This window comes from Drosophila montana, unplaced genomic scaffold (assembly GCF_035044405.1).
Source record: "Drosophila montana isolate Dmon_TW-CO22-7 unplaced genomic scaffold, ASM3504440v1 contig_896_1, whole genome shotgun sequence".
NCBI classification, from domain to species: Eukaryota; Metazoa; Arthropoda; class Insecta; order Diptera; family Drosophilidae; genus Drosophila; species Drosophila montana.
In genome coordinates, this window is record NW_026999182.1 from 378915 (window position 1) to 406155 (window position 27241).

A 27241-nucleotide genomic window follows, 5' to 3' on the forward strand; every position below is an offset into this window, starting at 1 on the left:
TTACCTCTGTCAGTGGGTAGACATCCCCGCTGGACAAATTGATGTACACAAACTATATGGCTATTAGAAAAAAATTAAATTAATTAAGAACAAACAAGGCGTGCGGTGCATTAGTTTGTAACATGGTTAGCCTCGATCTGCGGCAAAGCTCAACACTGCACAGCCTAGTGTGCCAGTCGATTCTAGTGCTGTTGTGCCTAATCTGTTATGGCTACGGCGGCCTGAGCGGCGCTAAGTTTGTGTTTGATGACACCGTGGCCATAGTTAAAAACAAAAATGTCAACACGCTGCCCACCAATTGGACGGCCATCTTTAGCCACGACTTTTGGGGTGCGCCGCTGTTGAGCGCGGATTCGCACAAATCCTTTCGGCCGCTGACAACGCTCATGTTTCATTACGAATACGCCTTGCTGGGCTTAAATGCTGCTCACATGAAGTTTTTGAACCTGCTGCTGCACTGCGTGAACACGTTGCTCATATGGCGCTTGGTGCGGTCACTGTATGTGGAGGATATAGACATCGAACGCTGGGCTACCATTTCAGCGGCACTGTTTGCCGTACATCCAGTGCACACAGAGGCAGTATCCGGAGTGGTGGGCAGAGCGGAGCTCATGTTTGGCCTGATACACCTGCTCTGTCTGCTGCTGACAGTGGCCAGCGCTGACAAGCAACAGGGCGTGAGCAGCGTTAGCCTCATCCTGCTGCTCACAGCTATTGGCATGCTTTTCAAGGAGTCGGCAGTGACCATACCGATGTCCTGCGTCATGTTGGACTACTTTCAGAATGGCACCTACATGCTGCCGCTGAAGCTACAGCAGCGGGTTATCACCAGTCGATTGCGCTACGTGTGTTACCTCTGTGGCACGCTGCTGCTGCTGGTGTTGCGTCTCTGGTGGCAAAACTTTGAGGCGCCCGAGTTTAAAGCCGTCGACAATCCAATTGCACACAACGAGCAGCTGCTCACGCGCGGTCTGTCCCAGCAGTACTTGTATGTGGTCAACTTTTGGCTGATGTTATGCCCACAATGGCTGTGCTTCGACTGGGCTCTGGGCTGCGTTAATCTGGTGACCAGCATTTGGGATATGCGTCTGCAGGCAGTCATTGCATTCTACTCCTTTATTATTGTCACCTTGATGAACTTTCGACGCTTAGCAGGACTTTTGCTGGGTCTGGCACTGATGATCATTCCATTTCTGCCCGCCTCGGGCATTATACGCGTTGGATTTGTGATTGCCGAACGTACGCTGTATGTGCCTTCGATGGGCTTCTGCTTGATGTCCGTATATGGCTTCCTCTACTGTTACCAGAACTATGCGAAAAACAGCTATTGCCGCGCGGCGCTTCAGGCGCTGCTCATGCTGCTCTTTACCGTGTTTATGCTGCGGACGCGGCAGCGCGCTGCACAGTGGCTAAACGAGGAGCAGCTGTTCAGCTCGGCGCTGCAGGTATGCCCCAACAATGCCAAGGTGCATTACAACATAGCACGCCTAGCCACGGACACCGGCAACATCAGCAGGGCCTTCCAACATTACCAAAAGGCCGTCGAGCTGTATCCCGAGTACGAATCGGCGCTCATGAATCTGGGCAATCTGTACCGTGAGAATGGGCAGCTGCAGATAGCAGAGAAGTATATACGCGCCGCATTGACCGCTTATCCAGCATTTCCGGTGGCCTGGATGAATCTGGGCATAGTGCAGTCGGCACAAAAGAAGTACGACCAAGCGCTGGACAGCTATAAGCAGGCCTTAAAATATCGCTCCGACTACGCCGTCTGCTACTATAACATGGGCAATCTGTTTCTGGAGCAGCACCAATATGCCGAGGCACTGCATCATTGGCAGCATGCGGTCGCCGTGAATCCACGACAACCCAAGGCCTGGGCCAATATTCTAACCATGCTCGATAATCGCGCCATGTACGAGGATGCGTTGCGTATTTCGGAGCAGGCTCTTGCACAGTTGCCCAACGAACCGAGTATCATGTTTATACGCGCCAATGTCCTGGGCAAGCTGAGGCACTACCTGGAGGCGGAGACGCTCTACAAGCTCGTCATTGAGCGCGATCCAAAGAATATGCTTTATCACACGAATCTCGGTGTGCTCTACCATCGCTGGGACAAAGTGCAAGAAGCCATCGAATGCTATCAGACTGCCATTAGCATCAATTCCTTGCGTGCGACAACGGCGCGGGATAATCTTGGCAAGCTCTTAAAGCGCTTGAACCGCGAAGCATACAAGGAGTCACAGTAAGCAAGGGTTTGATACCTTTTAAAGTTGCCTAATCTAAGTTGTAGACATCTGGTCATAGGCGTAAGTTTCATCTATGTATATTCATAACATTCCTCTATCTAAGACCAAAGCGAAAGAAAGAACAGTGTGAACAGAAAACGCAATGGATAGTGCAAGCGTGATATTATATTCTATCTTTCGCCCTTATTTCCTATAATGTCCCAAATTTTACAGACAATCGCTGATAATTATATTCTACTTATGTTTTTGCTGCTAGTAAAACGTTTACATTCCACGACAAAGTTTACGAATTCCGCATAAAAAAGAATACACAAAAAATAACTAAGCATACCGTAAATCATTTTGTAATTGTTGACAAGGCGTTTACGAATGCGCCACTAATTATAAAAATTAAATACTTTATCAAGAAAGTCAAGCCTGAAATATTTTTATAAACCAATCAATCACATATTTCGAATTGTTTGTATGACATCAGGCTGCCTTATCAACAAGCCACAACTTGAGCAAAAAACGTTTCTTTGCTCTTTAAAGTAAACAAAAAAAGCGGTTTAAAGTTTCTATCACCGTTTGCGATTGTCTGGCGCCCGTCCATTGTCTTCATATCATATCTCATAGATAATACCGATATCTCTGACGACTTAATCAATAGATCATCACTTTCCTATGAATCTTAACTCTTTGATATTAAATAAAAATGTATTGCAAGTAGTTAAGTAAAATTTGTATCTAGATATTAAGCTATATATTTATTATTTGATTTTTTATTTAAGGGTATGTACAATTAATATTAAAACTAAATAATGATCGAATAACTAGATGAGAAACATAATTTAATTACAATCTAAGACATAAGGACTACACAAATACTTTCGAGAGCAGCGCGAAAAAGTTGTTGATCAATTCCATTCGCATTACAAAATAATAATACCGAGAATTACATAAACTATTTATACATACATATATATAGGAATAATGTTGACAAACACACACAATCAGAGCGAAACACAGGCAAACTGTAGGCACCAAATAAAAATTATTTAAAATAGAATAAAATAAATTTGAACAAAGGTCGAAAATGGTAAATTAATCACAATGCATAAAAAAACAATATGATAAGCAACTGTGCAACTTATATGTATATGCATATGTATGTGTGTTTGTAAATGTATAATAACAAAGTCTTTGTTGTTGAGATGCACGTCTGATGTTTAGTTTTAGGCGAGCTGGCCAGCGAGCAACGGCGAGACAACTTACTTAGCAATTAGCACAAATTATAATAATTACAAATAATCATAAAGAAATGAAAATAATATAACACAGTTTGCACAGTAACCAAGGCTGTGAATGAGGGGTATATGTAAGAGGGCATTAGGTTGTTGGGCAATCAAGACGTATTTCTATATAACATATATATAGTATATGAGGGTGTTTTAGAGCAGCACAAACTCTTCGCTTTCGCTATCATCCGGATCATTCTCATAACTATGCAGCTGCGCTGAAGAAGCACCATCCTCCAACTCTTGGGTCAATGCCGCCACCTGCCTAATGAGTGGCTTGTACAGCGAATCGCTCATTTCATCGCGTGCATTATCCAAGCAACGACCACGCGAGAATGTAAACAGCGGATAATTCATCTCAATTTGCTCCGCTTGTGGTAGCTGCTGCTGCTGCTGAGATTGTGCAGCTGTTTTGTCCACGGTAGCACCAGAAGCGCAGCGCATTGGATGCAAATACTGTGACAGAAGTGACAGATTTTAAAATTGCCCTAGCTTTGGATAAATCTTGCTCCACTCACCAATTGCACGCTTTCCACAAAGCTATCGAAATCCGTTTTGGTGGCACAATAGAAACCAATGCAGCAGCTGGGATCCATTTTGCTGGATTTTAATTTGCGTGGCGATTTGCAGTGAAATGAATGCATAGAGAATGTCTCCTGATTAACATCAACCATCTCCTGGCAGTAATGGGGATCCAGGTGTATCAGCTTGTCTTCCTGAAAACCCACAAAGTATAGCGAATGCTTGGGCTTGCCACCAATAATGCCCAGGCAGTGCTCTGTGCTGAGCAGCAGCTTCAGGCAGTGCGCATAAACAGGATTTAACTTGTCTGTGCCCAGACGCAACGGTATCAACACAATCAATGATTTCCAATGCTGCTGTGGCTGATCAAGCTTCGGCGCATCGCTGGCCGATCTCTTGGTCGTCTGCTGCCAAGGCACGTGCGGCTTAGGAGCCGGCTCGGGTATGCTGCACTGCTCCTCAATGTCTTGCATGTAAACTGTAAAGGCAGGAGTGAAAGTGCGTGTAGGGTATATACTAAATAGGATATAGCTCACTGGTGCAATCCTTGGCCACGTATACGCTTATATTGTCAAAATCGGCATTTTCTTGAGCGGCATGCTCTAAGGCGTGTCTGTGGACAAGAGGTAACTGGACTTAATAAGTGAAACACATCACAACGTAGAACTGGCACTCACTTTAATAAATAGGAGACCGATGCGGGGCCATACCAGTCGCCTGGCTTCTTGCCTAGTTGCTCGCCCAGGCGTACCAGCGCGTGTATAGAAAAGGGGCTACTTTTAGAGGAGCTATCGCCAAACCACTTGATTATCTTCTTATGCATATTATCTTCATAAGTGGAGTGGAGCTGCGATTCCGCATCATATCGCCAGCCTGAAAGAAAATTATCAGCATTGGGAGGTATCAATGCCTAGTTAGGGTCTACTTACTGCGACCCAGAAAGTGACAGATTAGGCCCTGCGCAAGCAGCATTTGGCCGCTGCGCAGCATGCAGCCCCAGCCGCAATCCGAGGTATAGTTGGAGCCATTCATAATAGGAAATTCACGGCGATAGGTCATCCAGATGCGACTGTAAAAGTCACGACGAAAACCCTCAATGCCCTCTTCCCAAGGACTTTCGGCCATTTGATTCTCAGCTGCATCCATGCCCAGTTCTTGGGGTACCACAATCTCATCAATTTGCTGCGGATTTAATGTGGGATATATGGAGGAGGATGTTGCCGTCGCTGGTATGCTATCAAATGCCGATGTGGCATTATCTGGCGTGGTGTCAGCACCGCTGAGCAGCTCCGTGGTGGAGTTTTCCATGCTGACGGGCGGCGTATACCTTCGATGATAGCAGCGTCCCAGCAGCCAGACTGGCTGCTCCTTTGAGAAGCTGGTCTGACGCATCTTCCCCGTCCAACCATACTTGACATTGTGCCACATAGCCACCAGCTTTGACTCCATGCCCTTGGTAGGTGTGCGATTCGCCGCCAGCTCCGGATCATCGTTATGCAGCTCCAGGTGACCGTCACCGTGGTTGTTGCTATTGCTGTTGCTATTGCTATTGCTATTGCTGTTACCGCCATAAAGCTGACTAAAGGCATTCATGAAACGTGATGACGTCGATATTTTGCGCTGTGGTGTCGCTGTCGCAGCATTTTCCGATTTCGGGTTTAGGTTTGCACTTGTCGCAGGTGCTGAAGTTGCTGACGCAGCAGCAACAGCAGTGGCAGCAGTAGCGGCAGCTACGGCTGTATGGGGTATAGTTTGTATTGGGGCTGCCTGCTCCTCCTCGATGGCGCCATCCTCAACGTCGCCCTCGACCAGGGCGGCGGCACCGTGGTCACTGGTCTCGTATATTACCAGCTTTTCATCGGTCAACTTGGAGAGCAGTCCATCATAGTTCATCTGTTTGGATTTGGAAGCCGATGAGCGACGGCGCTTTGTACGTATTTTAGATAATTTACAAAACAAGGGCATGGCACAGACAATTCAGTGTGAGCCACTTGCTGGCTCTGATACCACTGAATCATAAGCATTCTGCTGCCGTGTGGTGCTGATTACCGATATTTACTCACCATTTATTTGTTTAAATATGAGAATGATAAAGTTAAGCTTTAGTTTTCTGCGTGTTGGTACTCGTATTCATACGTTTATGCGCAGCACAAACACAGTAAGTTCTTTTGACGTTTATGTTATGCACATGAAATCACGACCAGTCAAAAGTTGGCTGATTGCGTTTATTCTTTTTCACTTTAATTAGTTGATAGTATTTTAATATTTCTTCTTAACTAATATTAATATTATAATATACATCAGAATATGCTGATCTAAACAACCCATAGCAAACAAATATTTATTCGCAGAAAACATTGTGTTAAAATTGATCGCAAGATGTATCTTGGCATAAACTTTTTATATGCGTTTTGCATTGTTCTGTACAGGTGTAGAGTTGCCACCTGGCGCTGATTAGATGCAACTCTATTTTAATCTGTTTATCCACAAGATGCGTTCTATTTATTGCCGCAACTGGTATAAATACAGCGCATTTGTCATTCCTCTGCGAATGCATAACAAAAAACAATTTGCATTAAATAAAATTTGAAAAAAAAAACTCCAACATTTATTCTATACTTTAATCGCTGCGTACGGCAACACCGTATAGATCGACTGTTTTGTTATTGCGCAACTCGCTGTGCAGAGGGGTAAAAAATAAAATAAAAAGGAAATTCAAAATGGTAAATAATGCAAATGAACACATAATTAAATTTCCAATTAGATGCTAACTTAACGCGCAACAGCAAAATCCAATTCAAAGGTTAGCCTACACGTTCGGTCATCGTGCCTATTTCCAACTGCCACTGCTCTGCGCTGCCGGTGCAAGAATTATAGAAATAACAAAAATTAAAATGCCGATGGCAAATTCCACGCGCCTCTCCTCATCCTCCGTGCTGGCCACGGAATCATCCAACAAAGGCATGATCATTATAAACAGGCCAAAGGCCTTGAATGCCATCAATCTAGAGATGGTGCGCAAGATATACAAGCATCTGAAAAAATGTGAAAAGTCGAAATCGCTGATGATTATCAAGGGTACTGGTGATAAAGCCTTCTGTGCGGGCGGCGATGTGCGTGCGCTGGTTGATGCCGGCCCCACAGATGAATCAAAGAGCTTCTTCCGGGAGGAGTACACTGCCAATGCATTGATTGGCAACTACAAGATACCTTACATTGCACTTATCGATGGCATTACCATGGGCGGCGGCGTTGGACTCAGCGTCCATGGAAAATATCGAGTGGCTACCGATCGTACGTTGTTCGCCATGCCTGAGACGGCCATTGGACTGTTTCCGGATGTAGGCGGTTCATACTTCTTGCCACGCCTACAGGGAAAACTTGGCTTGTATTTGGGCCTGACAGGTCATCGATTGCGTGGCGGCGATGTCTACTATGCGGGCATTGCCACACATTACTGCGTGAGCAGCAAAATAGCCGAACTAGAACAAGCACTGCTTAACTGCCCGGACGCCGATGATGTGCCTGACATATTGAAAAAGTTCCACTCCCAGCCGGAGAAACCATTCTCCTTACAGCCCGTGCTGGAGCAAATTAACAAGCACTTCTCGGCCAGCTCCGTAGAGGGAATACTTGAGAGTCTGCAGAACGATGACAGCGATTGGGCGAAGAAACAGTTGGAGGTCAGTATTCAGCTCATAAATAGGTGATAAGCGACGGGCGGTTCAACTGCTAATTGGCTGCGGCAATCAAAATACCACGCGCTCAAAGCGCATAAATATTTAAACAGTATTATATAAAGTATATAAATATCTGTTAATTAGCGCCTCGTTGTTAAAGCCACGTTTTCACAATTAGCAGCCGTCGTTAAAAGATCACTTTTATTTATTTACATACCATTTGTAGATCCTTTGCAAAGTGTCGCCCACATCCCTGAAGGTAACCTTTCGCCAGCTGGAGCTTGGCGCACAGATGTCGCTGGCCCAATGCTTGATCATGGAATATCGCCTCGCTGTGCGCCATTTGGAACCGCGCGCTGACTTCAAGGAGGGTGTTCGCGCACTGCTCATCGACAAGGATCAGCAGCCCAAATGGCAACCGGCCACGCTGGCCGAAGTCACCGAGGAACATTTGCAATGGTTCTTCAACAAACTGCCCGACACCGAGGAGCTCAAATTGTAATGTAGCTGCAGCTTGCGTAGTTTATAGCCCGCAAATTCGTTTCTGCTTCAGTTATCCTTCGTCTTCCTGTTATCCTGCACCATTCTACAAAGCCAATGCTTAAACATTTCCAATTTTTATCACCATTCAGTTGAGCATGCATTTTTTATCTGCCTGATATTTTTTACAAGATGTTTACAGCGAATCCTGCTAAATCTCTGAAATCTCTTTTATCTCTATTCCAAACAGCGACTAAATCATGGCCAACATGTATTTACCCTTCTAACGAGTGTGAAATTTGATGCATTTATATATGATATATATTTTATATACAGTTTATATATACTTTTAAATAACAAACACTAATTGTGCCTAAAGAAACAGTAGCAATCAATTAACAGTAAATAAATTGTAGAATGTATATATATTTAGAAATACATTTTGTTTAATAGTATGCCTATGATGCGCCCTCTTTTGGCTTTATGCTGTCCTCCACCATGCTGGACAGCTCGAGCAGCTTGTCAATTTGTGTGGGCTTAAAGTTAAGCTTATTTAGCTCCAGCGTCCAGGCGGCCACATCAACGCGCAGCTGCAGGCGTATCTTATCATCATCCGACACGGCAGCTGTGCTCCCACTGGAAGGAGCATTAGACGCGGCGCCGCTTTTAAGATTGCGCAGACGACGCAAAGATTCCTCGGTTTTCTGCACGGAGGTGAGCACATCGCTGACCACATTAAAATAACTTTTAGGAAAGAGAGTTAAATGAAAAAGCTACTTTTCAATCTTGCGTCCGTAACTTACGCCTTGGTTATGTTGCTGCACACCTCTGCCAGTATCTGCTCCACCACCAGCGTGCCCAGCTGCGCCTCGTGCTGTGCTGCAAACGCCTTCAGTGGCCGCAGCATTTGCTCCACGTAGCTGGAGCAACGCGTGGGCACCTCGCGATTGGTCTTACGGTACAGACGTGGCAAATCGTTGACCTGACGCACATTCTCCGTGCCGCATTCCGTGATTAACAGATGCTTTAAGGTCTCCTGTATGCTGGTCAAATGCATGCCCAGTGTATCGGCCAAGTCAGCTACGGATTTGCTCAAAACATTCTTGAATAGGGACAGATTCTTTGTTTTGGGCGCCGCTTGCGTGATGAGCTGCTGCAGCTCCGGCAAATAGGCTTCTAGCTTGCGCGTGTCGGCATGCAAGGCAATTAATAATTGATTCCTGGTGTAAACTTTTGTGAAGCTGCTGCTCTTGGCGGCGTTAATGGCATCCGTGATCCAACGCGAGAGGCGTAAAATAATTTGCACGTTAAGCTTGTAGAATTTCGGAAACACCTCAGGTAAATAGACGCCCTCGGCCCAGCAGCGCGTTAGCGCCTGTTTGGCGGCGTTAAAGGGCTTCAATTGATATCCATCCAACTCTGGCTGGACCTGCAGCGTGTCATCCTTAAGCAAGGGTTCCAGTTGCGCCTCAAGGCGACCAGCAATTTCCTGCAATTAAGTATTAGAAATTTAACTCATTTATGGCTAAGTCTTCGCAGCTTACCTGAAAGCATATTTGAAAGTAAACGGGCAGATTCCAGCGCGCCTCAAAGCTTTTGGTTTGCTTGTGCTGGCGATAGGAGGCGACAGCCTGTTTGCCGCTGCTCGTAAGCAACTCCTCAATCTTGCCCAGAAAGTCGCGTGTGCATTTGTATTTGACATAGAACACCTCCGAATTGCCTGGCGCAAAAATCGAATTCATGTGTAGCTCCAGACGCATCTCAACATCTGCCCAGAAGCTGTTGACCACAAAATTAAAGCCGTACAGTTTGTCTGAGTAGAGCGTTAGCCGCAGCAAATCCGTCATGTGCAGTGATATGAAGTTTAATATCTTGCTATAAATGCCAGCGAGACCCTGTGGTGAATTCTGTAGCTGCTGCTCGCCAATGATGCTGCTCATATAGGGCGCAACAACATCTTCGCGGAAGGCGCGCTCCGCACGGCCGCATGCGTCCAGCGTGATGTAGATGCGCAGACAGCGCTCCAAGTGCTCTGGGGCCTTGTTGCGCGCCTGCTGCAGTGAATCGTTAAAGAAACGACGCAATTGTTGATGCACTTGCTCCTCAACCTGCTGGATTGAGGACCTCTGCTCATTGCCTAGCTGAGCGCCGCAGTGCTTTTCGTGAAACCTCAACTGTATCAAGTCGAGGGCGGCACGCTCCAAGTCTACAACCTGGGCGGGCTCCTCGCCGCTCAGCTTGTGGGAAATCAACTCCTGCAGCTTAGCAATGATCTCATACACCTTTTTTAGACTCTGCAAACTGCGATGAAATTCACGCAATTGGCGCTTCTCCTCCAGCTGCGCGCGCAGCTCAATCACATTATCCTCGATCAGGCTGTGTATGCCAGCAATTTCACTGCGGACCTGCTCCAGCGGGCGTTGTATGGTATTAATGGAGTGATCCAGGCCCACCAGATTGGCACTCAAATTTACAAAATCTGCATAGTCCTCATTGATCAGATCAATCATGGCAGCGCGCAGTCCTTTCAGATAGAGGCCCAGGTTGTCGCGCAGCTGCTCCAAGCTGGGTGCATTTCGATTCTTGTGCAAAAACTCGTCAACAGAGAAATTTTCCTAACAAAAATAAGCTAGAGAAAACATTTTTTGCCAGGTATGTTTTTTCACGCATACCTTCATAAACTCATTTTTGTCAAAGCAAAGCTTTTCGGCAGTGCTTGTGCCGCCGGATACGGATGGCCTCCTTGCAGGCTCATGCATTGCGTGTTCAAATTTTAAAAATAGTTTAAAACAATTTTAAAACAATTGCCACGAACGAACAGCAGCAGGCAGCTTTATCAGGCATGACAATCGATAGTCGATAAACAAAAAACGATTTACTTTAACAGCTGTTGTGCTGACAGCTGCCACTTGTGGTACACTTGTACCAAAATCGGTAACATATGTTATTTGGTTAGTGGTAGTAGGCAAAGAATTTAAAAAATCACTGCAAGACAATTAATAATAATTGTTCTTACAAATTCAATTTAAACTTAAGACATTTACTTTTAATAAAATACGTAACCGTTGTACCTTAAAATGGTACATTTTTGTGTGGCAGCCATGGCAGGAGTTAACCACAAATAGGCGGCAACTCTGCATTACGAATTGGCTTGTCAAATACTTTTGCCTTGCCGGTTTTATTTACAAACAAATTGAAAAATGCCGAAAAATCCAGGCTATCGCAACAAAAATAATGCGCCTCGCAAGCGTCAGGTACAGCTGGACGAACAGAATCCAGTTGTGCTAGCATTTCGCAGCTATGCCAGCGAATTGGACAGCAAACACGATCGTCATGAGCGCATATTGAAATTGAGCCGCGACATTACAATCGAATCAAAGCGCATTATATTTTTTTTGCATTCCATTGATGCGCGCAAGGAGAATAAGGCCAAAGTACTGGAGGAAGCTCAGCAGCGTTTGACTAAGCTCATCGAGGTTAATTTTCGCGCCATTGCTTTGGAGCTACGGGATCAGGATGTTTATCAATTTCGGGCAGCCTACTCGCCCGGACTGCAGGAGTTCATAGAGGCATACACCTATATGGAGTATTTGTGCAACGAGGACAACGCCGAGCACTCTAAGCCGGTGTCCGACTGGTCTGCCCTGCAGTCGGTTATGCAGTATGAAATTGAGGCTAACAAAGAAGAGCCCGTGAAGGAGGAAGATATTCCCATATCCGGGGATCAAATGGAAGCCAGGGCTATACAAAAATTTCAGTTTTTCGTCGATCCGACAGAGTACATTTTGGGCGTTTCGGATTTAACGGGCGAGCTGATGCGCCGCTGCATCAACTCGCTGGGCAGCGGTGACACGGACACCTGCATGGAGACATGCAAGGCATTGCAGCAGTTTTACACAGGGTATGCCGAGTGCATGTCAAGTTGCTTGCAAATATTGTAAATTATTATTTTCTTCACTTGCAGCTACATCAGTTTGAACTGTCAACGTGCCCGGGAATTGTGGCGCAAAATTACCACCATGCGGCAGAGCATGCTGAAGGCGGAGAATGTGTGCTACAATGTAAAGGTGCGCGGTGGCGAGGCGGCTAAATGCGCTAATTTTGATCAAAAGCCGGCTGACGATACCGATGAGGGTTTTTATTAAAATACTGTATCCGCCTATAATCAGCAAAATATATGTAATGATTCATCAATATATAGAGATAAAAAAACATGAATTTTAAAATGTGTTAAATGCATTTATGATATCATCAAGTCAGTGTTGGGTATGATATGCATGCTCTGACTCGGATTTTTAAACTACTTAATACAACTTTTAAAAGAGTTACATTGCAATGAAGAAATGGTTTAACTTTAAATATATATATATATATCCACTTTATTTTTAAGTTTTGTATCAGTTTTGTATATTTAAAAGGTGTGGCAGCTGTGACTGCCGTTAAGTACTTGGTTAAAGTAACGAGTACGCGACTTTCACCGATCTCCGATGAAATGCGTTAGGTCTGGCAACTCCAGTAATGTTGACTACGCTTCCGATTGGGATTTTACCAGTGCAACAAGTTATTCTACTAAAATAATTTCACTCGCCGCCCAACTACATATGCATATGCATGTAAGTGTCTTCAAGACTTGCATGAATCAGCAAAGTCTTTACCGAATACGGTCGTTGTTGCAAGATGAACATGGCAGCAGAAGACAGGGCTAGCGACAGTCCGACAAGATCGGGTCGCGAGGACAACTCCACGCCCATAAGACTGTTGCCAGAGACTGTGCGGCAGCACCTGTGCGAGCACTTAGATTCACTGGACGTGTGGCAGCAGTTGGCGGCGTTTGTTAAACTCTATCCCAACGATGTGCAGCACATACAAAACCTGAGTACGCGAGGGCGTTCCCCTTCAAATGAATTCTTGAACATATGGGGAGGCCAATATAATCACACGGTCTACAGCCTGTTTGCGCTTTTCCACAAGTGAGTTAATGCTGCAACATTTAGTGGCAGGTTTTCTCTAATTTCTCTTACGCCTTGCAGAATGAAGCTGCACAATGCTATGCGGATTATTAAGGATTACGTTGACGAAAAATTCCACAAGTACATTCCGCGAAGTACGCCTAATATTAGCGAGCTGCGTGCGCCGCCCAACAGCAGCTCTAAAATTAATAATGGACCACCGTATGCCTCCTCATCGGGTGTCACGGAAGATAGCAATAGCAATAGCCTAGAATCTCCGGGTGATATACGAGTGAGTAGCGTGCAACGCGCCGCCCAATCCCTGCTAGAAATCGACTACGAGGAGCTGGTAATTGCGACACAAAACTGGCGCCCAGAGAACAAACTAGGCAACGGTGGCTTTGGTGAAGTCTTTAAAGGCGAATGGAAGCAGCTTGCCGTGGCCATTAAGGCAATGAATTATATTCACAAACACAACGACAAGACCCAAGTGCATCTGCAGCAAAGCTACAATGAGTTGAAGTACTTGAATACCATAAGACATGACAATATTCTGGCGCTCTATGGCTACAGCATCAACGGGGAGAAGCCTTGCCTGGTGTATCAGCTGATGAAAGGCGGCTCGCTGGATTCCAGACTAAGAGCGCACAAATCAAAGCAGCCGCTGCCGCCGTTGACCTGGCAGGAGCGCCTTTGCATAGCCCTGGGCACAGCCAAGTAGGTAGAAACTTTACGATTGACATATTTCTATAATCTCATATATCATATTATTCCACAGAGGCATCTACTTTCTGCACACAGCGCGCAGCAAGCCACTTATACACGGCGACATCAAGCCCGCCAATATACTGCTGGACCAGTGCCTGCAGCCCAAGATCGGCGACTTTGGTTTGGCGCGTGAGGGTCCCAAATCAATAGATGCAGTCATGGAAGTGAGACAAGTCTTTGGCACCAGAATTTATCTGCCGCCAGAGTTTCTCAGCTCCAAGAAGCTCAGCACTGGGGTGGACATCTATAGCTTTGGCGTTGTGCTGCTCGAGTTGTTCACTGGCCGCCTGATGGCTGAATGCACGCTCCAAAATGATCAACAAAATCTGCTTAAGTATGTCAAAGCCAACTGCCTGCAATCGCATCAGAATCGCTTGGAGATCTTTGACAAGCATTTGGTCACTCCCATGGGCGACGAACTAGATAAATGCTTATGTGCCATAGAAGTGGGTCTCAAGTGTGCGGCCTCAAATCCACAGGACAGACCCTCTATGGATGAGGTTGTCAAAAGGTTCAAGACATTCAGCAGCGAATCTTAATATATGCTTGGCGCAAAAAGCATTCCAATTTATTTTAATTTTTATACGTATGACGTGACTTTTGTTATTGTAATATTATATACCTACACTCCAAAAAATATATATAAAACCAAAACCTTCAGGACTATATAAATGAAAAACAGATTACTTTTCCCAGAAACGAATAACCCCGATTTCGACTTTCTCGATACATCCCCCACATGCATATATCCTTCGATGATATATTAATTCCCTGATCGGATTATAAGCACCGAAGTAAGTTAAGATTAAATTTAATATTTTCGCTATAAAAAAAGTAAAAAATTCTCCAAATATAACATGCTGTGCGTGCCTTATAAGTCAAGTGGTTCCTGCAGCCCCATTCCGAAATCCCATTCGTAAATGTGACGAAACGTTTTGACTCTAGCGTCAATCCAGTTATTTGTGCTTGCGTCAGAATAAGAAAAACATATGTACATATTTTGTTTATAATTTTCGTTTTAAGTAGAACACAGGATAGCTCAATTTGTTTTTCCGACTGATAAACAATGAATTTAAAAAATTCCAAGTTTTACAAAAGAATCCAGGAGCTGCGAAACTTTTCAAAAGAGAAAATACGTAAAGATCGAGAGCAACGGGGCTTACGCACCGCAGTCATACGTGGCGTGGAAATGGCCCTATCCGAGTCCAAATGCAGCAATCAAGTTATTGAACTGGAATGGTCCCAGCTGGCGTCACCAGCCAAATCGTTGTCTTCACCGCGCCGCCGAACATCGGCCAGTAAGAACAAGCCGGGCAAGAAGAGGCCACTGATGGCGGGGGATGCACGCTCAAAAGGCGGACAAGGCTTCCGACCCGTCAAACCCGTGGGTTCGGATAATGAGGCAGCGGTTACAGAAGGTTTCATTGAACTAAATAATTTGCGCTATCGCGTGGCCTGTTCGGGACGTCCGGGGAGCTCTCCGCGACACGACGAAAGACCAACAATTAGGTGAGTTTATGGAAAAGTTGAAAACCGTGTTTAACCACACCCAATCCCCAGCGATTCCAAGAGCGCAATTTGTGTGTCCAATTCGCGCTACGCTATGATTGGCCGTATATCCAAGTCGTTGGGTTTCAAGCTGGTCAAAGAGTGTAAAATGTGGAACATACTGTGGTCCGATTCGTTTCCCGGTGTGGAGCTCTTTAAGAATATGAAACGCTTTCAACAGATTAATCATTTTCCCGGCATGATCGAAATTTGCCGCAAGGACCTGCTCTCACGTAATTTAAATCGTATGCTCAAATTGTATCCGCACGATTACAAAATCTTTCCCAAAACCTGGATGCTACCAGCTGAGTAAGTCATATGTCTTTAAGCGCAAGGCTGCAAACCGGTTGTGAATCGAACCGACTCGAACCCTGAATTTCAATTCATTTTTTTAAATGCACCGAACCTTTAACCAAACCAGTTGATAATAAAAACAAAGAAACCTTAACCAGAACTGAACCATTTTCTTTCCAAAAAATGGTTTGGTTTAAAATAAAACCCTTTTGAGGAAGATTCATTGGAACCATATTTGGTAGATGTACATTTTGGGTAAAGATTCAATTTGGCTTGCACTTTCTCTAGAAAAGTTTAGACGCAATATTTTCAGTAGAACGGGCAATAATAAATTAAAAATGTAATCGTTTAAACATTTTTCAAAGCAAGGCTTGAACCAGAAACCTCGGCTGGAGTTCGGTTCGTACCGAAATTTTCTTGGGCTTGCAGCCCCGGTTAAATGCTAAAGTGACCTTCCAAACTTTGAAGTCCTATCTATCCCTTAGTTATGGCGATGCCATGCACTATGCTCAGAACCATAAGCGGACATTCATCTTAAAGCCGGACTCGGGCGCTCAGGGGCGTGGCATTTGGCTGACAAACGATCTGAAGACTATTGGACCCAACGAACGTCTCATCTGCCAGACTTACATCCATAGAGTAAGGAATTTGTACTTTAATTTCCACCTATATTCCGCTTGCGACATTCTCTCTTTTTTTCCCAGCCGCTTCTCATAGATGGGTACAAATTTGATTTACGGGTTTATACATTGATAACCTCAGTGGATCCGCTGCGGCTGTATGTTTATAATGAGGGCCTAGCCCGTTTCGCCACCAATAAGTATGTGGAGCCCACTCCGGGCAATGCCAACGATCTTTACATGCATCTCACCAACTATTCGGTGAACAAACGTAATTCCCAGTACGATCTGTGCGACAACGATGACTGCGGCAGCAAACGGAAGCTGAGCGCCATCAACAATTGGATGACCAGGCATAACTATGATGTTAATGAGTTCTGGTCCAATGTGGATGATGTCATCATTAAAACCGTGCTGAGCGCGTGGCCAGTGTTAAAGCATAATTATAATGCCTGCTTTCCGGGTCATGATACGATACAGGCTTGCTTTGAGATACTGGGCTTTGATATACTGGTGGACTGGAAGCTGAAGCCTTATATATTGGAAGTGAATCATTCGCCCAGCTTTCATACCAACGAGCAGGTGGATCGTGAGGTCAAGCGGCCGCTTATCAGAGATACGCTGACTCTGGTCAGCACCGTGTTGGCGGATAAGAAGCAAATCCTGCGCGAGGACCGGAAACGTGTCAAGCAGCGCCTGCTTAAATCCAAGGGTGATACGTGAGTAGTCTATCCGTGAAAAAAAACTCAAGCAACCAGCTTCGCAATTGCAGTGTGCAACGCTCCCGTGTCGTAGCTGGCGCCTCGAAGGTAACGCCTAACAAGGAAGGCAGTCCGACGAACAAGGAGCAGTCACCGGAGCCGGAGATCGGTTCGCTGGCGCAGCAAATTGCCTGGGAGGAAAGCCATATGGGCAATTTTAGACGCATAATGCCACCACCAGATGCCAGCCGCGTCAACTACTATTGCAAGTTCTTCGGCCAGACCAATCAGGTGTCCATTTTTCAGGAGACTGCTGCCAGCAAGAAACGCGAGGATCTGGCGCGCAAGATGCGCCTACAGATCGAGGAGAAGAAAGCCAAACAGGAGCAAATGCTGCTCGCTCGCAGCAAGCGCAAACGTTTGATCCAACCACGTTTGGCGCGCGAGAAGCATCGTCTGAACCTCTTTCGACTCAAGGAGAACTGGTCCCCCGGGTTCGTATCGGAGGCGGAGGAGCGCTTGCGTAATACCTGGCAGCAGATGCGTACAGAGGCCATAAGGAATCTAAAAATCACAGAGAACGTAAGAGTTGTTCTTCTTCATCTATATTTATTTCCTTTCAGAGGATATTCGATCTGTGTCACGAAACGTGTTTAACCATAAGGTATATATGTATATTCCTGATCAGTATTATGGCCAACAGCCAACAGATACAATATATATAATACAGTTGAAGAAACTTTTTATAAGTAAGAGTCGTCCAGATTGGACCACTCCATCATATAGCTGTCATAAAAATAATCTATCCAAAATTTTGTATTTCAAGAATTTTGGAATTTACGAAACTCCTTTTAAGTACATATCTCTATATAAAAAACTGTTTGTCCTGACTGACTGACTGACTGTTGATCAGCGCACAGCCCAAATCGTAAGAGCTGGGAAGCTGACGGGGTTTCGGGAAATTCCACCCGAAAGTGTGGAAAATCGCGAAAAACGTTTGTATCTAACTTTTTTGTTTACCATCCGATTTAGTTTCAAAGATCTTTGTTCAAATTCATTTGAGGGGTGTTTTACACTTTTAGGAAAATCCATTCCTTCTTGGTGGAAACAGAGGTCAAAGATTTGGTGGGTGACGTTTCGCGCTCAAATTCATTTCCAGACATTTATAAGAAAAATCATTTGGACGTGTTTCACACTTTTAGCAGAATTCAAACTTCTTCGGGGGGAATGCGATTCAAAGATTTTTTGGGCGAAGTTTTAAGTTGTGTCCGATTTGCTTCAAACTTATTTTCAAAGCTATACATAAGAACTTAGTAAGCACGTATTTCAGCGATTTGGGAAATTCCACCAGCAACAGTGGTAAATTGGCGGAAAACGTTTGTATCTAATTTTTTTGTTTACGATCCGATCAACCCCAAACTTATTTTCAAAGATCTTTGTTCAAATTCATTTGAGGGGTGTTTCACACTTTTAGGAAAATCTATTCCTCCTTGGGGGAAATGGAGGTCATAGATTTGAAATCATTTGAGACGTGTTTCACATTTTTCACAAAATCTAAACTCCTTCGGTGGTAAATGCATTTCAAAGATTTTTTGGGTAATTTTAAGTTTTGTCCGATTTGCATACAAATTGCTTGATTCCCGTCCGATCAGTTTCAAAATCATTTTCAAAGCTTTTTGAAAACATTGATTTTATAACATACGTGCCACGGGCAAGGCCGGGTTATACCCGCTAGTACATACATATACATTTATAACACGCGGACTATGATTCAATTTTGTATAAATGTTTAAGTTTAAAGAAAACATAACGAAAAACCTTTTATATACTTAAATCAATTGAGTTAATTGTTCCTAAATGTGTTACAGATATAGCATAAAGCAGTCCGATGCGGATAAAATTATGAACTTATATTAATGGGAGCTAAGCTCTTTGTTTTGTTATACAAAACTCATTTCATAGCCGATTGTATCATTATTATATATATATACTAGCGGGTATTGCCCGGCCTTGCACGTGGAACTTTTTGTGATACAAATTTTAGATATTACCTTTCCACTGAGTACACGTCCGTGGAAAATGGAAAAATGAGAATCTTAAAGCTGAAGAATAAACGTTCGTTAATTAAACCATTGACCCGCATTTGCCGCCCAAGAACGAATCAAATAAAAATATAAAAGAGTTTGAAAATCGTTGACCTCCATTTCCACCAAGGAGGAATGGATATTCCTAAAAGTGTGAAACACCCCTCAAATGAATTTGAAGAAAGATCTTTGAAAATAAGTTTGAGGCCGATCGGATGGTAACTACAGTAAAAATTTCAGCTTCCTAGCTCTTTCGGTTTGGGCTGTGCGTTGATCACCAATCAGTCAGTCAGTCAGTCAGGACGAACAGTTTTATATATAGAGATTATATAATCCAACCTAATCGGTATAATATAATCGATCTATTATCCCTCTACCATCTTACATACTCAGAAAGAAAAAATCTGTGGAAAAAAAAAACAATTTTATTTTAAGAGCTATGTTAACTGAGCAGTTAGAACTTTCTTTTAAACATAAGCAAATTATCATCAACATGGAACCATCATGTCATATAGCTCACAGCGGTAAAAATCTGATGAAAATAACCCTAGGAAATACCTTTGACATTAGATTATAATCTGCGGCTCTCTGAACATAGCTCTTATAACTTTAACTTTAATAATTAAATCACATTCCTCCTTTTATCTTCCATAGATCTATGCACTTCTGTTCGAGCATGGCCATTTGAGCAACACAGATATCACGACCTTCCCAAACTTGTATCACTATCTGCAATGTGGCTATGATATAAAAGGCGCCACATGAGCTCGGGCCGAGGTGAGGGTTGGTTGAATTGTTAGGATGAAAGCGATCACAGGTGATAGTATATATCGGATGGAAAACAAAAGAAAATGAAAAATACAGAGAAGATGGAAATGTGATCGATCCCAATATCGTAGGTGCAGAAGCTGGCTCGGGTCTGAAACATTAAACAGTTGTCCAACAAAGTATTTATGTATGTATGTATATGTATATATATGTATTTGTATATGTATATGTATGTATACGTACGTAAAGTATTTGGTTATGAATTTGTTATATTTTATAAATTTTAATTAACTGCATCGAGACAAGAGCCAAACAGCGAGAAATATATGTGTATGCAGTAATTAGTATGAATCTTAAGATATACGTTGGCTTTAACGAAAACAAATTATAATTAAAAATTTAAAATTTTTACTCATTATTTACGTGGCATTATGTGTGAATTCTACTTGCGATCCGTATAAGTCCCAATACTCTGATCAAGTGCTATTCCAGCTCTACAATCTGAAAAATCCTTCCTCAAATAACTTCGTTGTTCGTCGAGCATTTAAAACGAAGTTTTTAGGGCTAAAAAATGGGATTAAAGCATCTGTAAAAATATAAATTTAGGACAATATCTTTAAAAAAAAATGTAAGAAGCGAGGAAGTTAGTCGAAAGTTGAAAAATTCTGGAATAACCTTTGCTATACGAGAATCGACATGCTAAATTTGGTTCCTCCTGCTGCAAATCGATATTTATCGATTTTGGGAAGATGAGAAAATGTCTTAAACGAAAATAAAACTTTGCATAGCAATAGGCATCATACATTACAAATTTAAAGCGCTTTACTTGAAGATCGGCAGAGTTGAACAGATATTAACAAAATATCTTAGGGTATAAAATGCCGCCTATCGGTCTATCGCCTATCGGTTATCCATATATATCTTGATTATCCATAGCTAACATAACTTTACAAAGAACACGTTTTTTAAATTTAAAAAATATATTTGTGTAATAAATTGAACGAATATGATTTATTCAGAAATTACTCCCCGGGACCCAAGTAATGATATTTAGTTTGAAGCGAATTAATTTAAATCAAATAAGTAAAATTCAAATTAGTAATAAATAAATTTTAAATATACTGCGCATGAAATAAATAAATTGTGTATCGCGTTTCTATATAGTCAGCTATATACTTGGGTTCTTTCGCTTGGCAACATGCCATCACATCCATTCAACAAACAAACAAAGAAACATCATAAACATTTGCATTTTGGCGCGTGTTTCTATTGCTGCTTCAACCACATATATCCGCGAGTAAATGGAAAATATTGAGTATTTCTCAAGAGCATTTTCGAGTGTGTATTGAAAAATACGAGAGAGAGAGACAGAGAGAAAGGGAGAGCAGAGCAGCAGAGCCTCAGTCTGGTCAAGGAACAGGCACGGCGTAGACATCGCCACGTCACATACCGCTCGTAAATCCAAAATAGTTTTTCAAACGCACAAAAATTTACAGAAATTATTTAAAAATCCATTTAGACGATTAGTCCAGGTCGCCAACTTGTAAATCGTTTCGGGTCTTTGGCGGCATGTTTAAAGTGTCGCAGGAGATTCGTCTAAATATGAGCGCCGCGGGCGCCTTGGGGCAGGGGCTGGGCGATGCCAGCGACGGCAACAGCCCGGAGAGCGTTTGTATTTTTGGGCGATACCAGCGCACGCCCGATGCTGGTGAGTGTTGCATATGCGGAAGTAAACCTCATCTGATGCGTCTATTTATAAATCCTTCACAGATGCGTATCCCACAGAGCCGCCGCGGGTCTACATAGCGCCCGAGCTGACCGATGCGAGTAAGGTGCAGCTGCTGCATTTGCCCAGCGGCGCGGTGCGCATCAATTCCACGGTGAGCTTCATCATCAAGCGTAATGGGGTGAAGGGCAATTTTGATGTGCGTCTCGAGAGTCCCAGTGGGCAGCATGGAGCGCCATTGCAGCTGACCCAATTGGATCCGGAACGCTTTCAGGTGCAATGTCAGCTGCCGCAGGCGGGTCTCTATAAGGTGCACATCAAATGCAATTCCGTGCCGCTGCCCAAGTCGCCCTACATTATAGTCACCATAGCAGGCGTGCCTCCAACTGAGGATGGCGCTGAACCTGCCACATGCAGCCCGTCAAGTGAATAGCTAATGAAAGTCTTGTATTATCCAAGTTTTTTAAGCATTTCACTTATGTTTAGCAGTGCCCATTTTCGAGTCGGACGCCAGCAAGGTGCATAGTCGTGGACTGGGCCTAACCCATGTCAATCTTCTCGAGCGGAACGAGTTCACTGTGGATGGCAGCGCTGCTGGCAGCAATATGCTGTTTGTGGGCATACTGGGACCCCAAGGACCTTGCGATGAGGTGCTGGTTAAGCACTTGGGTCGCCATGTTTACCGTGTCATGTACCAAGTTCGAGAGCCTGGCGACTACATTCTGGTGGCCAAGTGGGGTGAGCAACACATTCCAGGATCTCCTTTTAGCCTCATCGCCGAGTAGCTGTGCCTCAACAGAAAGTCGATTTGGAGCCCAGAACTCTATATTTGGTAATATTCCTAATGGAATCTTAAGTCAAAGCAATTTCTTAAAAAAAATGCGGGTAATAGAAACGAGTAGCCCCATGTTTTTTTTCAAAATTCTTTTGGTTCACAAAACTTGGTATATTTTCTAAACAAAAATTTTTTTATATATCAAGATCAAAACGGCGCTTAGTATATATTAAAAGAAGGAGAACTGGCAGAATTGTAGGACTTTAGAGTCAGTCTTATTAAAAGTTTTGTAGAAGATATATTTTTTCCCTAATTAAATGATAAATAATAAAAAAAAAGAAACTGTTATTCATTTTAATTGATATGGTTTTGTTTAAAAAAACAAATAATTTTATGTGCCAATTTTCGAACCTTACTCCGGGTTTATTGAATCCAATAAACAGGTTCACGAACGAGGAATTGGTTTGAATCTTAAACCGAATCCCTGGCTGCTTTTTTTTTTGCTTGGCAGCCGTGCAGTATGCCAATTGCTCAAGTACTAGTTGCCTGTTGCGGGAGGCGTAGTCTAGAGCAAAGTTCATTCTATGTGCAATCTAATGATGATTACCAACACTGATGACGACGACAACAACAAACGAAACAGCAACATTATCATTTTTTGTTATTTAGCCGACGCTAATGATGTTCGCATTTAGGTTATGTGCTAGGGTGCAGCGGGGAGGAGGTATTGCTCCAACCTAATGATGATGACCACCGTACGCCGCATGAGAATGTGTGTGTGTGCGCAACAACAAAAGCAGTTGCGCATCATTGTGTTGGTGCTGGTAAGGGAGGGAACACAAAAGGTTACCACAGTCGCAGTTGATGATGATGATAATGCGTTTACGTTGCTTGCTTTAACGAGCTGCTGCTGCTGCCGACTGGCGCGCTTAAGATAAATTACATGGTCATGCTCATGACTGAAATCAAGCTAGAGCGCATCGCTAAAACCATTACTCATTTAAGCTTGCAGTGGGCGTGGCTACGCCATATGTTTGATAAAAGCATACAAGTCTGATTGGCATATTGTTTCAGATTTAAACAGAAACTTGGCGCATTTTAGCATGTCCACAAATAATATTTTAAATTTGGTGCACAATTTATAACCAGGTTGGCAACGCCGAGAACACGAAACACACTAGCTGCACCTCTCACACCATGTTGCGCGCGCTGTTGCTGTCTCGCTTGTACAACATCATTATGGCCGTGCCGTGTTCTGCCATCATTAGTGTTGGTAAATATCTCGAGCTGAGCTGCTAACTACGTTTTTCGTGTGTGTGCTTAAACATAATTAAAATTTAATTATTTAACTTATTATTAAGTTTTGCGTTCGCTTGTGTTGGGCTTGTTATTGTAACTGTGCTCGCGCGCCCGCTATTGCTCATGCTCGCCTCATGAGCATCGAAATCGCGTTTGCCACAATCGAAGGAAAAGTATGTACCTGTGCATGTGTGTATGTGTGTGTGTATCTTCATTCCTCGCAAAGGGAAAAAATATTGTAGTACGCGTGTGTGTATTCAAGAAAACTTACCATCTCTTGTCCCCACGGCCAACAACAAAATGTAGTTGCTGTTGTTTTTTTTTACTGCTGGCCCCATCAACTGTGGACCAGCAAGTGCCAATGTAGCGGCGACGTCGACGCCAGTTTAGCTGTCGACGTCGTCGTCGTTCTTGTTGTTGTTGTAGCATCTTCATTTGCCCTGGCCGCAGCTTTTGTATACTTGAAATACCGCTTCAGTACAACTTGAGTCGTCGTCGCGTTAGTTTCTTCGTGTTTGTTGTCTCGTGCCCGCTGCGCGTGCAATTTACACCTTGCATTTTGTCTTTTGTTTACCAGCATTCAACATAGCATGTGAGTGTGTGTGAGCCAGCATGTTTATGTACCGGTGAATTTACAGCTTAATGATAATCTAAAACTGTTAATTATGAGCATGTTTACCGTGAGCATATGTGTGTGTGCAAATTTAGAGCGCAGCCAGATTTTTTGTGCTCTAATGTGCAAAATTTCCAAATGCAAATATGTATATAAAAACATCGATGTTTAAATCCTAGTTATCACTGGATCGTAAAAGTATTTGAATCATTATTAATCAAACAGGTGCTACGAGTTATTCTCTTTAATTCAAATGAATCCATCGGTTAGCCTCATGGTTACATTAACATGTAAAGTACCTGAAACCTTTCTTTATAATTTATGTGGAAAGGCGAGTAGAGGGGGTGCTTGGACTCCGTCAGGTGTGCGCGCTTAAAGTAAACATATGTTACCATAAGAAAGTGCGCAATTGCTTTAAATTGACAGTTTGTCTATTAAAAGTTAAATGACAATAATACCCTATACCTAAAATATCCTCGCGTTGTGATTTCAACAGTGAAACAAATTCTGGAAAACCAATTACTTAATGCATGAAAAATGTATGGATATTGATTGATATTTTTAATTAACTGAAAATATTTCCTTAAAGTGCTTCCTTCTGTGTAAAGCCAAAACTAAATAGAGACTTGAGTGTTTTGCTGTGATATACCCCACCTATCTTTCCTTTAATATATGGTTTATAGCCTAACTGTACTAACCGGTATTCACCATATCGGATAATTATTAGTTGTGAACATAAATATATATTGCAACTAGATCACATCCCCCAAACATCATAGCCCATAATATCTTAAGATTGCCATGGGCGATTTTGGTTTTCTTTTCAATATTGTAGGGATTGCAGGAAGGTTAATGAAGTTATATGTGTCTGAAGCTTAATATAGTTATATTTCTCTTGGTTTCCCGAATCATTATGTTTCTATCTGTATTAAATATGAACCTTATGTAGATCTACTTAAGATGCATTCTCATATCCCATACATATTCACGGTCTGCAAACAATGTGTATAATTATAAATCGATCTTAATATTTTAGGTGCGGCTCTGAGGTGCAATTATGTTTCCATATTAATTAGCGCGCTCCATGTCTAGCTCCAATTGTCAGCCGAATTTTGTTGGGCAACTGTTTGTGGCGAGTGAGACCCATGTGAAATGCCTGTAAGTATGCAATGCGAATTAATTCATATTCAATATTTCTAATCCTGATATTCCCCTGCCCCATGGACAGTATGAAAAATTCAACAAAAAGCGCCGACAATGGGAGGATAGTGGAGTATTAGAGCTAATTAAACTATGGAAAGTTTGCGCCTATGAATTGCGCACAATCAAACGAAATGGACACCTTTATGTGGCTATGGCAAAGCAAGTAAGTTTACATATATTTAAGATACCTTCAAAGGAAAATCATAATATTCTAAATCGAATCAATTATCATTTATTTGATTTTCTATGGTAATGCCCCTATCTACTATTAGATCATGTTAAAAAGTTCCTTTGATAATCTCTAATCTCTCTCGTTTTTTTTTTAGTTGACGGGTCTTGGCGTACCCGTTACCGCGCTGGAAGTACACTTTAAGGTGAATAATCTTACACAGCGTTATAGACAAGAGCAGAAGACATTCGAGACAACGGGCATCATTAGCACGTGGAAATTCTACAGCCAAGTGGATGATGTGTTTAAGAGTTTGGCTGCTCACACGGGTTACAAGTGAGTACCGCAAAATACAACAGCCAAAATATGCCAGCCTAATTCGAATTTATACACAGAGATAAACGCATGACGAGCACCTCGAATGCCAGCAGCTTACCATCTACATCCGAGTCACCAGTTTGGAAAAATCCAATGTCTCAGCAAGAGTTCAACAGCAACAACACGGAGGGGTTCTACAAGTACAAATTATAATTATAGTGTACACACATGTTTACCAAGATTAATCGGCTATCCTTGCAGAACGGAGTACGGCATGCATCGCCACTTTATGGACCACTCCCAGCCGCCACCCAATGCCGGCAATGTGGACAATTTTATGGCCTCGTCGGCGGCGGTGGCAGCTGTTGCGGCCGCTGCTTCGGCACGCCTCGCCGACAGCAACATGGAGCAACAAATGCAGAATGCGGCTGGCGCCAGTGGTGCCGGTCCCGGCGGTAATACCAATGGCGGTGTGCCCAACTACAATAAAATCAAAAAATCCCACGAAGACTATGACAAATTTGTGGACATTGTCAAAAACATTGTTGACACACACAAAAGCACGCCCGACAAGGTGGACGCGTTCGCTGATTTTATTAAATCCTATATGAGACGCTGGCCGGAGCGGCTGCAGGACGAGGCCATCAATCACATGACAAACTATGTGGTCGTCAAGAATATGGAGCACAGCATGGGCAGTGTACCCGGCGGTAGTCTGCACAATCCCGATGGCGTCAATAATCGGCAATAACAATACAAGCAGGAGCCCAACAACTAAACGCAGGCCGCTTAGGAATGGAGCGCAGCCGGCGGGAGTTGTTGGACGGCCGCCGTGGCGGTCGTAGTTGGCAGCTCCACGAAACCAAGACCAGGGCGGGGGCGACGCAATCAAAACGGCGGCCAGAATTTACTTAAACAAATATGGCGCGCAGTTACTTAAAACAAAATAAAACAGGAATTATATATCTGCAAACTGAGAGATCGGTCAGTTTTGCTTAGATCATATTGTAAACGATTTCATGCAGTATTTTTTGTATAGTTAAAATATATACAATAAAGTTTTTAGTTTTATGTCAGAGTATTTCGGTACGTTTCGAATTGAGTTCGATATGGTGAAATACGCAGACACCCACACATGATTTGTAGAGTATAGAGAGTACAATACGATTATATGTAATACGTTTAGAAATCATTTCCT

At 43.2% G+C, this 27241-nt stretch overlaps 9 protein-coding genes across 13 annotated transcripts; 7 read left to right on the forward strand and 2 right to left on the reverse strand.

Moving 5' to 3' along the window:
• The first annotated feature begins 3 nt into the window (after positions 1-3).
• Tmtc4 (Transmembrane O-mannosyltransferase targeting cadherins 4) lies at positions 4-3581 on the forward strand. The gene has a single exon (XM_064699208.1). It carries the CDS (start codon positions 123-125, stop codon positions 2247-2249), a length of 2127 nt encoding a protein of 708 aa, XP_064555278.1. The 5' UTR covers positions 4-122; the 3' UTR covers positions 2250-3581.
• On the reverse strand, positions 3360-6242 carry Atg4b (Autophagy-related 4b). The gene is made up of 6 exons (XM_064699209.1): positions 6112-6242; positions 4978-5941; positions 4726-4921; positions 4585-4661; positions 4045-4526; positions 3360-3982 (listed from the first exon to the last, which is right to left on the reverse strand). Exons 1-6 carry the CDS (start codon positions 6112-6114, stop codon positions 3680-3682), a joined length of 2025 nt encoding a protein of 674 aa, XP_064555279.1. The 5' UTR covers positions 6115-6242; the 3' UTR covers positions 3360-3679.
• A 372-nt stretch (positions 6243-6614) lies between these two features.
• On the forward strand, positions 6615-8663 carry Hibch (3-hydroxyisobutyryl-CoA hydrolase). 3 transcript variants are annotated; one of them, XM_064699213.1, is made up of 4 exons: positions 6615-6771; positions 6835-7731; positions 7955-8226; positions 8459-8663. In XM_064699213.1, the coding sequence occupies exons 1-4, from the start codon at positions 6769-6771 to the stop codon at positions 8463-8465; spliced, it is 1179 nt and encodes a 392-aa protein (XP_064555283.1). In that variant the 5' UTR covers positions 6615-6768; the 3' UTR covers positions 8466-8663. The 3 variants fall into 3 exon arrangements, with proteins under 3 accessions (XP_064555283.1, XP_064555284.1, XP_064555285.1); XM_064699214.1 differs by having other exon boundaries at positions 7955-8663; XM_064699215.1 differs by lacking the exon at positions 6615-6771.
• Cog2 (conserved oligomeric Golgi complex subunit 2) lies at positions 8615-11067 on the reverse strand. Its single transcript, XM_064699206.1, has 4 exons — positions 10881-11067; positions 9753-10823; positions 9012-9697; positions 8615-8952 (listed from the first exon to the last, which is right to left on the reverse strand). The coding sequence occupies exons 1-4, from the start codon at positions 10965-10967 to the stop codon at positions 8667-8669; spliced, it is 2130 nt and encodes a 709-aa protein (XP_064555276.1). The 5' UTR covers positions 10968-11067; the 3' UTR covers positions 8615-8666.
• Positions 11068-11212: 145 nt separating this feature from the next.
• Positions 11213-12426, forward strand: Trax (Translin associated factor X). The gene is made up of 2 exons (XM_064699216.1): positions 11213-12109; positions 12173-12426. Exons 1-2 carry the CDS (start codon positions 11409-11411, stop codon positions 12351-12353), a joined length of 882 nt encoding a protein of 293 aa, XP_064555286.1. The 5' UTR covers positions 11213-11408; the 3' UTR covers positions 12354-12426.
• A 293-nt stretch (positions 12427-12719) lies between these two features.
• On the forward strand, positions 12720-14579 carry pll (pelle). Its single transcript, XM_064699245.1, has 3 exons — positions 12720-13178; positions 13239-13874; positions 13936-14579. The coding sequence occupies exons 1-3, from the start codon at positions 12886-12888 to the stop codon at positions 14462-14464; spliced, it is 1458 nt and encodes a 485-aa protein (XP_064555315.1). The 5' UTR covers positions 12720-12885; the 3' UTR covers positions 14465-14579.
• A 315-nt stretch (positions 14580-14894) lies between these two features.
• Positions 14895-20358, forward strand: TTLL6B (Tubulin tyrosine ligase-like 6B). The gene is made up of 6 exons (XM_064699243.1): positions 14895-15434; positions 15486-15782; positions 16253-16406; positions 16472-17106; positions 17160-17670; positions 19827-20358. Exons 1-6 carry the CDS (start codon positions 14992-14994, stop codon positions 19935-19937), a joined length of 2151 nt encoding a protein of 716 aa, XP_064555313.1. The 5' UTR covers positions 14895-14991; the 3' UTR covers positions 19938-20358.
• A 655-nt stretch (positions 20359-21013) lies between these two features.
• LOC135440205 (filamin-A) lies at positions 21014-22707 on the forward strand. 2 transcript variants are annotated; one of them, XM_064699249.1, is made up of 4 exons: positions 21014-21395; positions 21460-21648; positions 21711-22091; positions 22153-22707. In XM_064699249.1, the coding sequence occupies exons 2-4, from the start codon at positions 21510-21512 to the stop codon at positions 22449-22451; spliced, it is 819 nt and encodes a 272-aa protein (XP_064555319.1). In that variant the 5' UTR covers positions 21014-21395; positions 21460-21509; the 3' UTR covers positions 22452-22707. The 2 variants fall into 2 exon arrangements, with proteins under 2 accessions (XP_064555319.1, XP_064555320.1); XM_064699250.1 differs by having other exon boundaries at positions 21024-21648; positions 22156-22707.
• Positions 22708-23759: 1052 nt separating this feature from the next.
• On the forward strand, positions 23760-27124 carry LOC135440204 (uncharacterized). 2 transcript variants are annotated; one of them, XM_064699246.1, is made up of 6 exons: positions 23760-23913; positions 25390-25511; positions 25582-25719; positions 25883-26061; positions 26121-26243; positions 26305-27124. In XM_064699246.1, exons 2-6 carry the CDS (start codon positions 25506-25508, stop codon positions 26792-26794), a joined length of 936 nt encoding a protein of 311 aa, XP_064555316.1. In that variant the 5' UTR covers positions 23760-23913; positions 25390-25505; the 3' UTR covers positions 26795-27124. The 2 variants fall into 2 exon arrangements, with proteins under 2 accessions (XP_064555316.1, XP_064555317.1); XM_064699247.1 differs by lacking the exon at positions 23760-23913 and adding an exon at positions 24195-24332.
• The last annotated feature ends 117 nt before the right edge of the window (positions 27125-27241 follow it).

Bases quoted from the DNA above. Each gene is read 5' to 3' on its own strand.
- TTLL6B (XM_064699243.1), top strand. From the start codon at position 14,992: ATGAATTTAAAAAATTCCAAGTTTTACAAAAGAATCCAGGAGCTGCGA. The intron at 15,783-16,252 runs GTAAGTCATATG...TCTATCCCTTAG, and splicing joins ACCTGGATGCTACCAGCTGA to TTATGGCGATGCCATGCACT. The intron at 16,407-16,471 runs GTAAGGAATTTG...TTTTTTTCCCAG, and splicing joins GCCAGACTTACATCCATAGA to CCGCTTCTCATAGATGGGTA.
- Atg4b (XM_064699209.1), bottom strand. The intron at 4,527-4,584 runs GTGAGCTATATC...CTGCCTTTACAG, and splicing joins CGTGGCCAAGGATTGCACCA to TTTACATGCAAGACATTGAG. The intron at 3,983-4,044 runs GTGAGTGGAGCA...CTTCTGTCACAG, and splicing joins TTGTGGAAAGCGTGCAATTG to TATTTGCATCCAATGCGCTG.
- LOC135440204 (XM_064699246.1), top strand. The intron at 26,062-26,120 runs GTGAGTACCGCA...ATTTATACACAG, and splicing joins GCTGCTCACACGGGTTACAA to AGATAAACGCATGACGAGCA. The intron at 26,244-26,304 runs GTACAAATTATA...CTATCCTTGCAG, and splicing joins AACACGGAGGGGTTCTACAA to AACGGAGTACGGCATGCATC.
- Cog2 (XM_064699206.1), bottom strand. From the start codon at position 10,967: ATGCATGAGCCTGCAAGGAGGCCATCCGTATCCGGCGGCACAAGCACT. The intron at 10,824-10,880 runs GTATGCGTGAAA...TATTTTTGTTAG, and splicing joins ACAAAAATGAGTTTATGAAG to GAAAATTTCTCTGTTGACGA. The intron at 8,953-9,011 runs GTAAGTTACGGA...CTTTCCTAAAAG, and splicing joins TGCAGCAACATAACCAAGGC to TTATTTTAATGTGGTCAGCG.
- Hibch (XM_064699213.1), top strand. The intron at 7,732-7,954 runs GTCAGTATTCAG...TACCATTTGTAG, and splicing joins GGGCGAAGAAACAGTTGGAG to ATCCTTTGCAAAGTGTCGCC.
- LOC135440205 (XM_064699249.1), top strand. From the start codon at position 21,510: ATGTTTAAAGTGTCGCAGGAGATTCGTCTAAATATGAGCGCCGCGGGC. The intron at 21,649-21,710 runs GTGAGTGTTGCA...AATCCTTCACAG, and splicing joins CCAGCGCACGCCCGATGCTG to ATGCGTATCCCACAGAGCCG. The intron at 22,092-22,152 runs GTGAATAGCTAA...ACTTATGTTTAG, and splicing joins TGCCACATGCAGCCCGTCAA to CAGTGCCCATTTTCGAGTCG.
- Tmtc4 (XM_064699208.1), top strand. From the start codon at position 123: ATGGTTAGCCTCGATCTGCGGCAAAGCTCAACACTGCACAGCCTAGTG.
- pll (XM_064699245.1), top strand. From the start codon at position 12,886: ATGAACATGGCAGCAGAAGACAGGGCTAGCGACAGTCCGACAAGATCG. The intron at 13,179-13,238 runs GTGAGTTAATGC...TACGCCTTGCAG, and splicing joins CTGTTTGCGCTTTTCCACAA to AATGAAGCTGCACAATGCTA. The intron at 13,875-13,935 runs GTAGGTAGAAAC...ATTATTCCACAG, and splicing joins ATAGCCCTGGGCACAGCCAA to AGGCATCTACTTTCTGCACA.
- Trax (XM_064699216.1), top strand. From the start codon at position 11,409: ATGCCGAAAAATCCAGGCTATCGCAACAAAAATAATGCGCCTCGCAAG. The intron at 12,110-12,172 runs GTATGCCGAGTG...CTTCACTTGCAG, and splicing joins TTGCAGCAGTTTTACACAGG to CTACATCAGTTTGAACTGTC.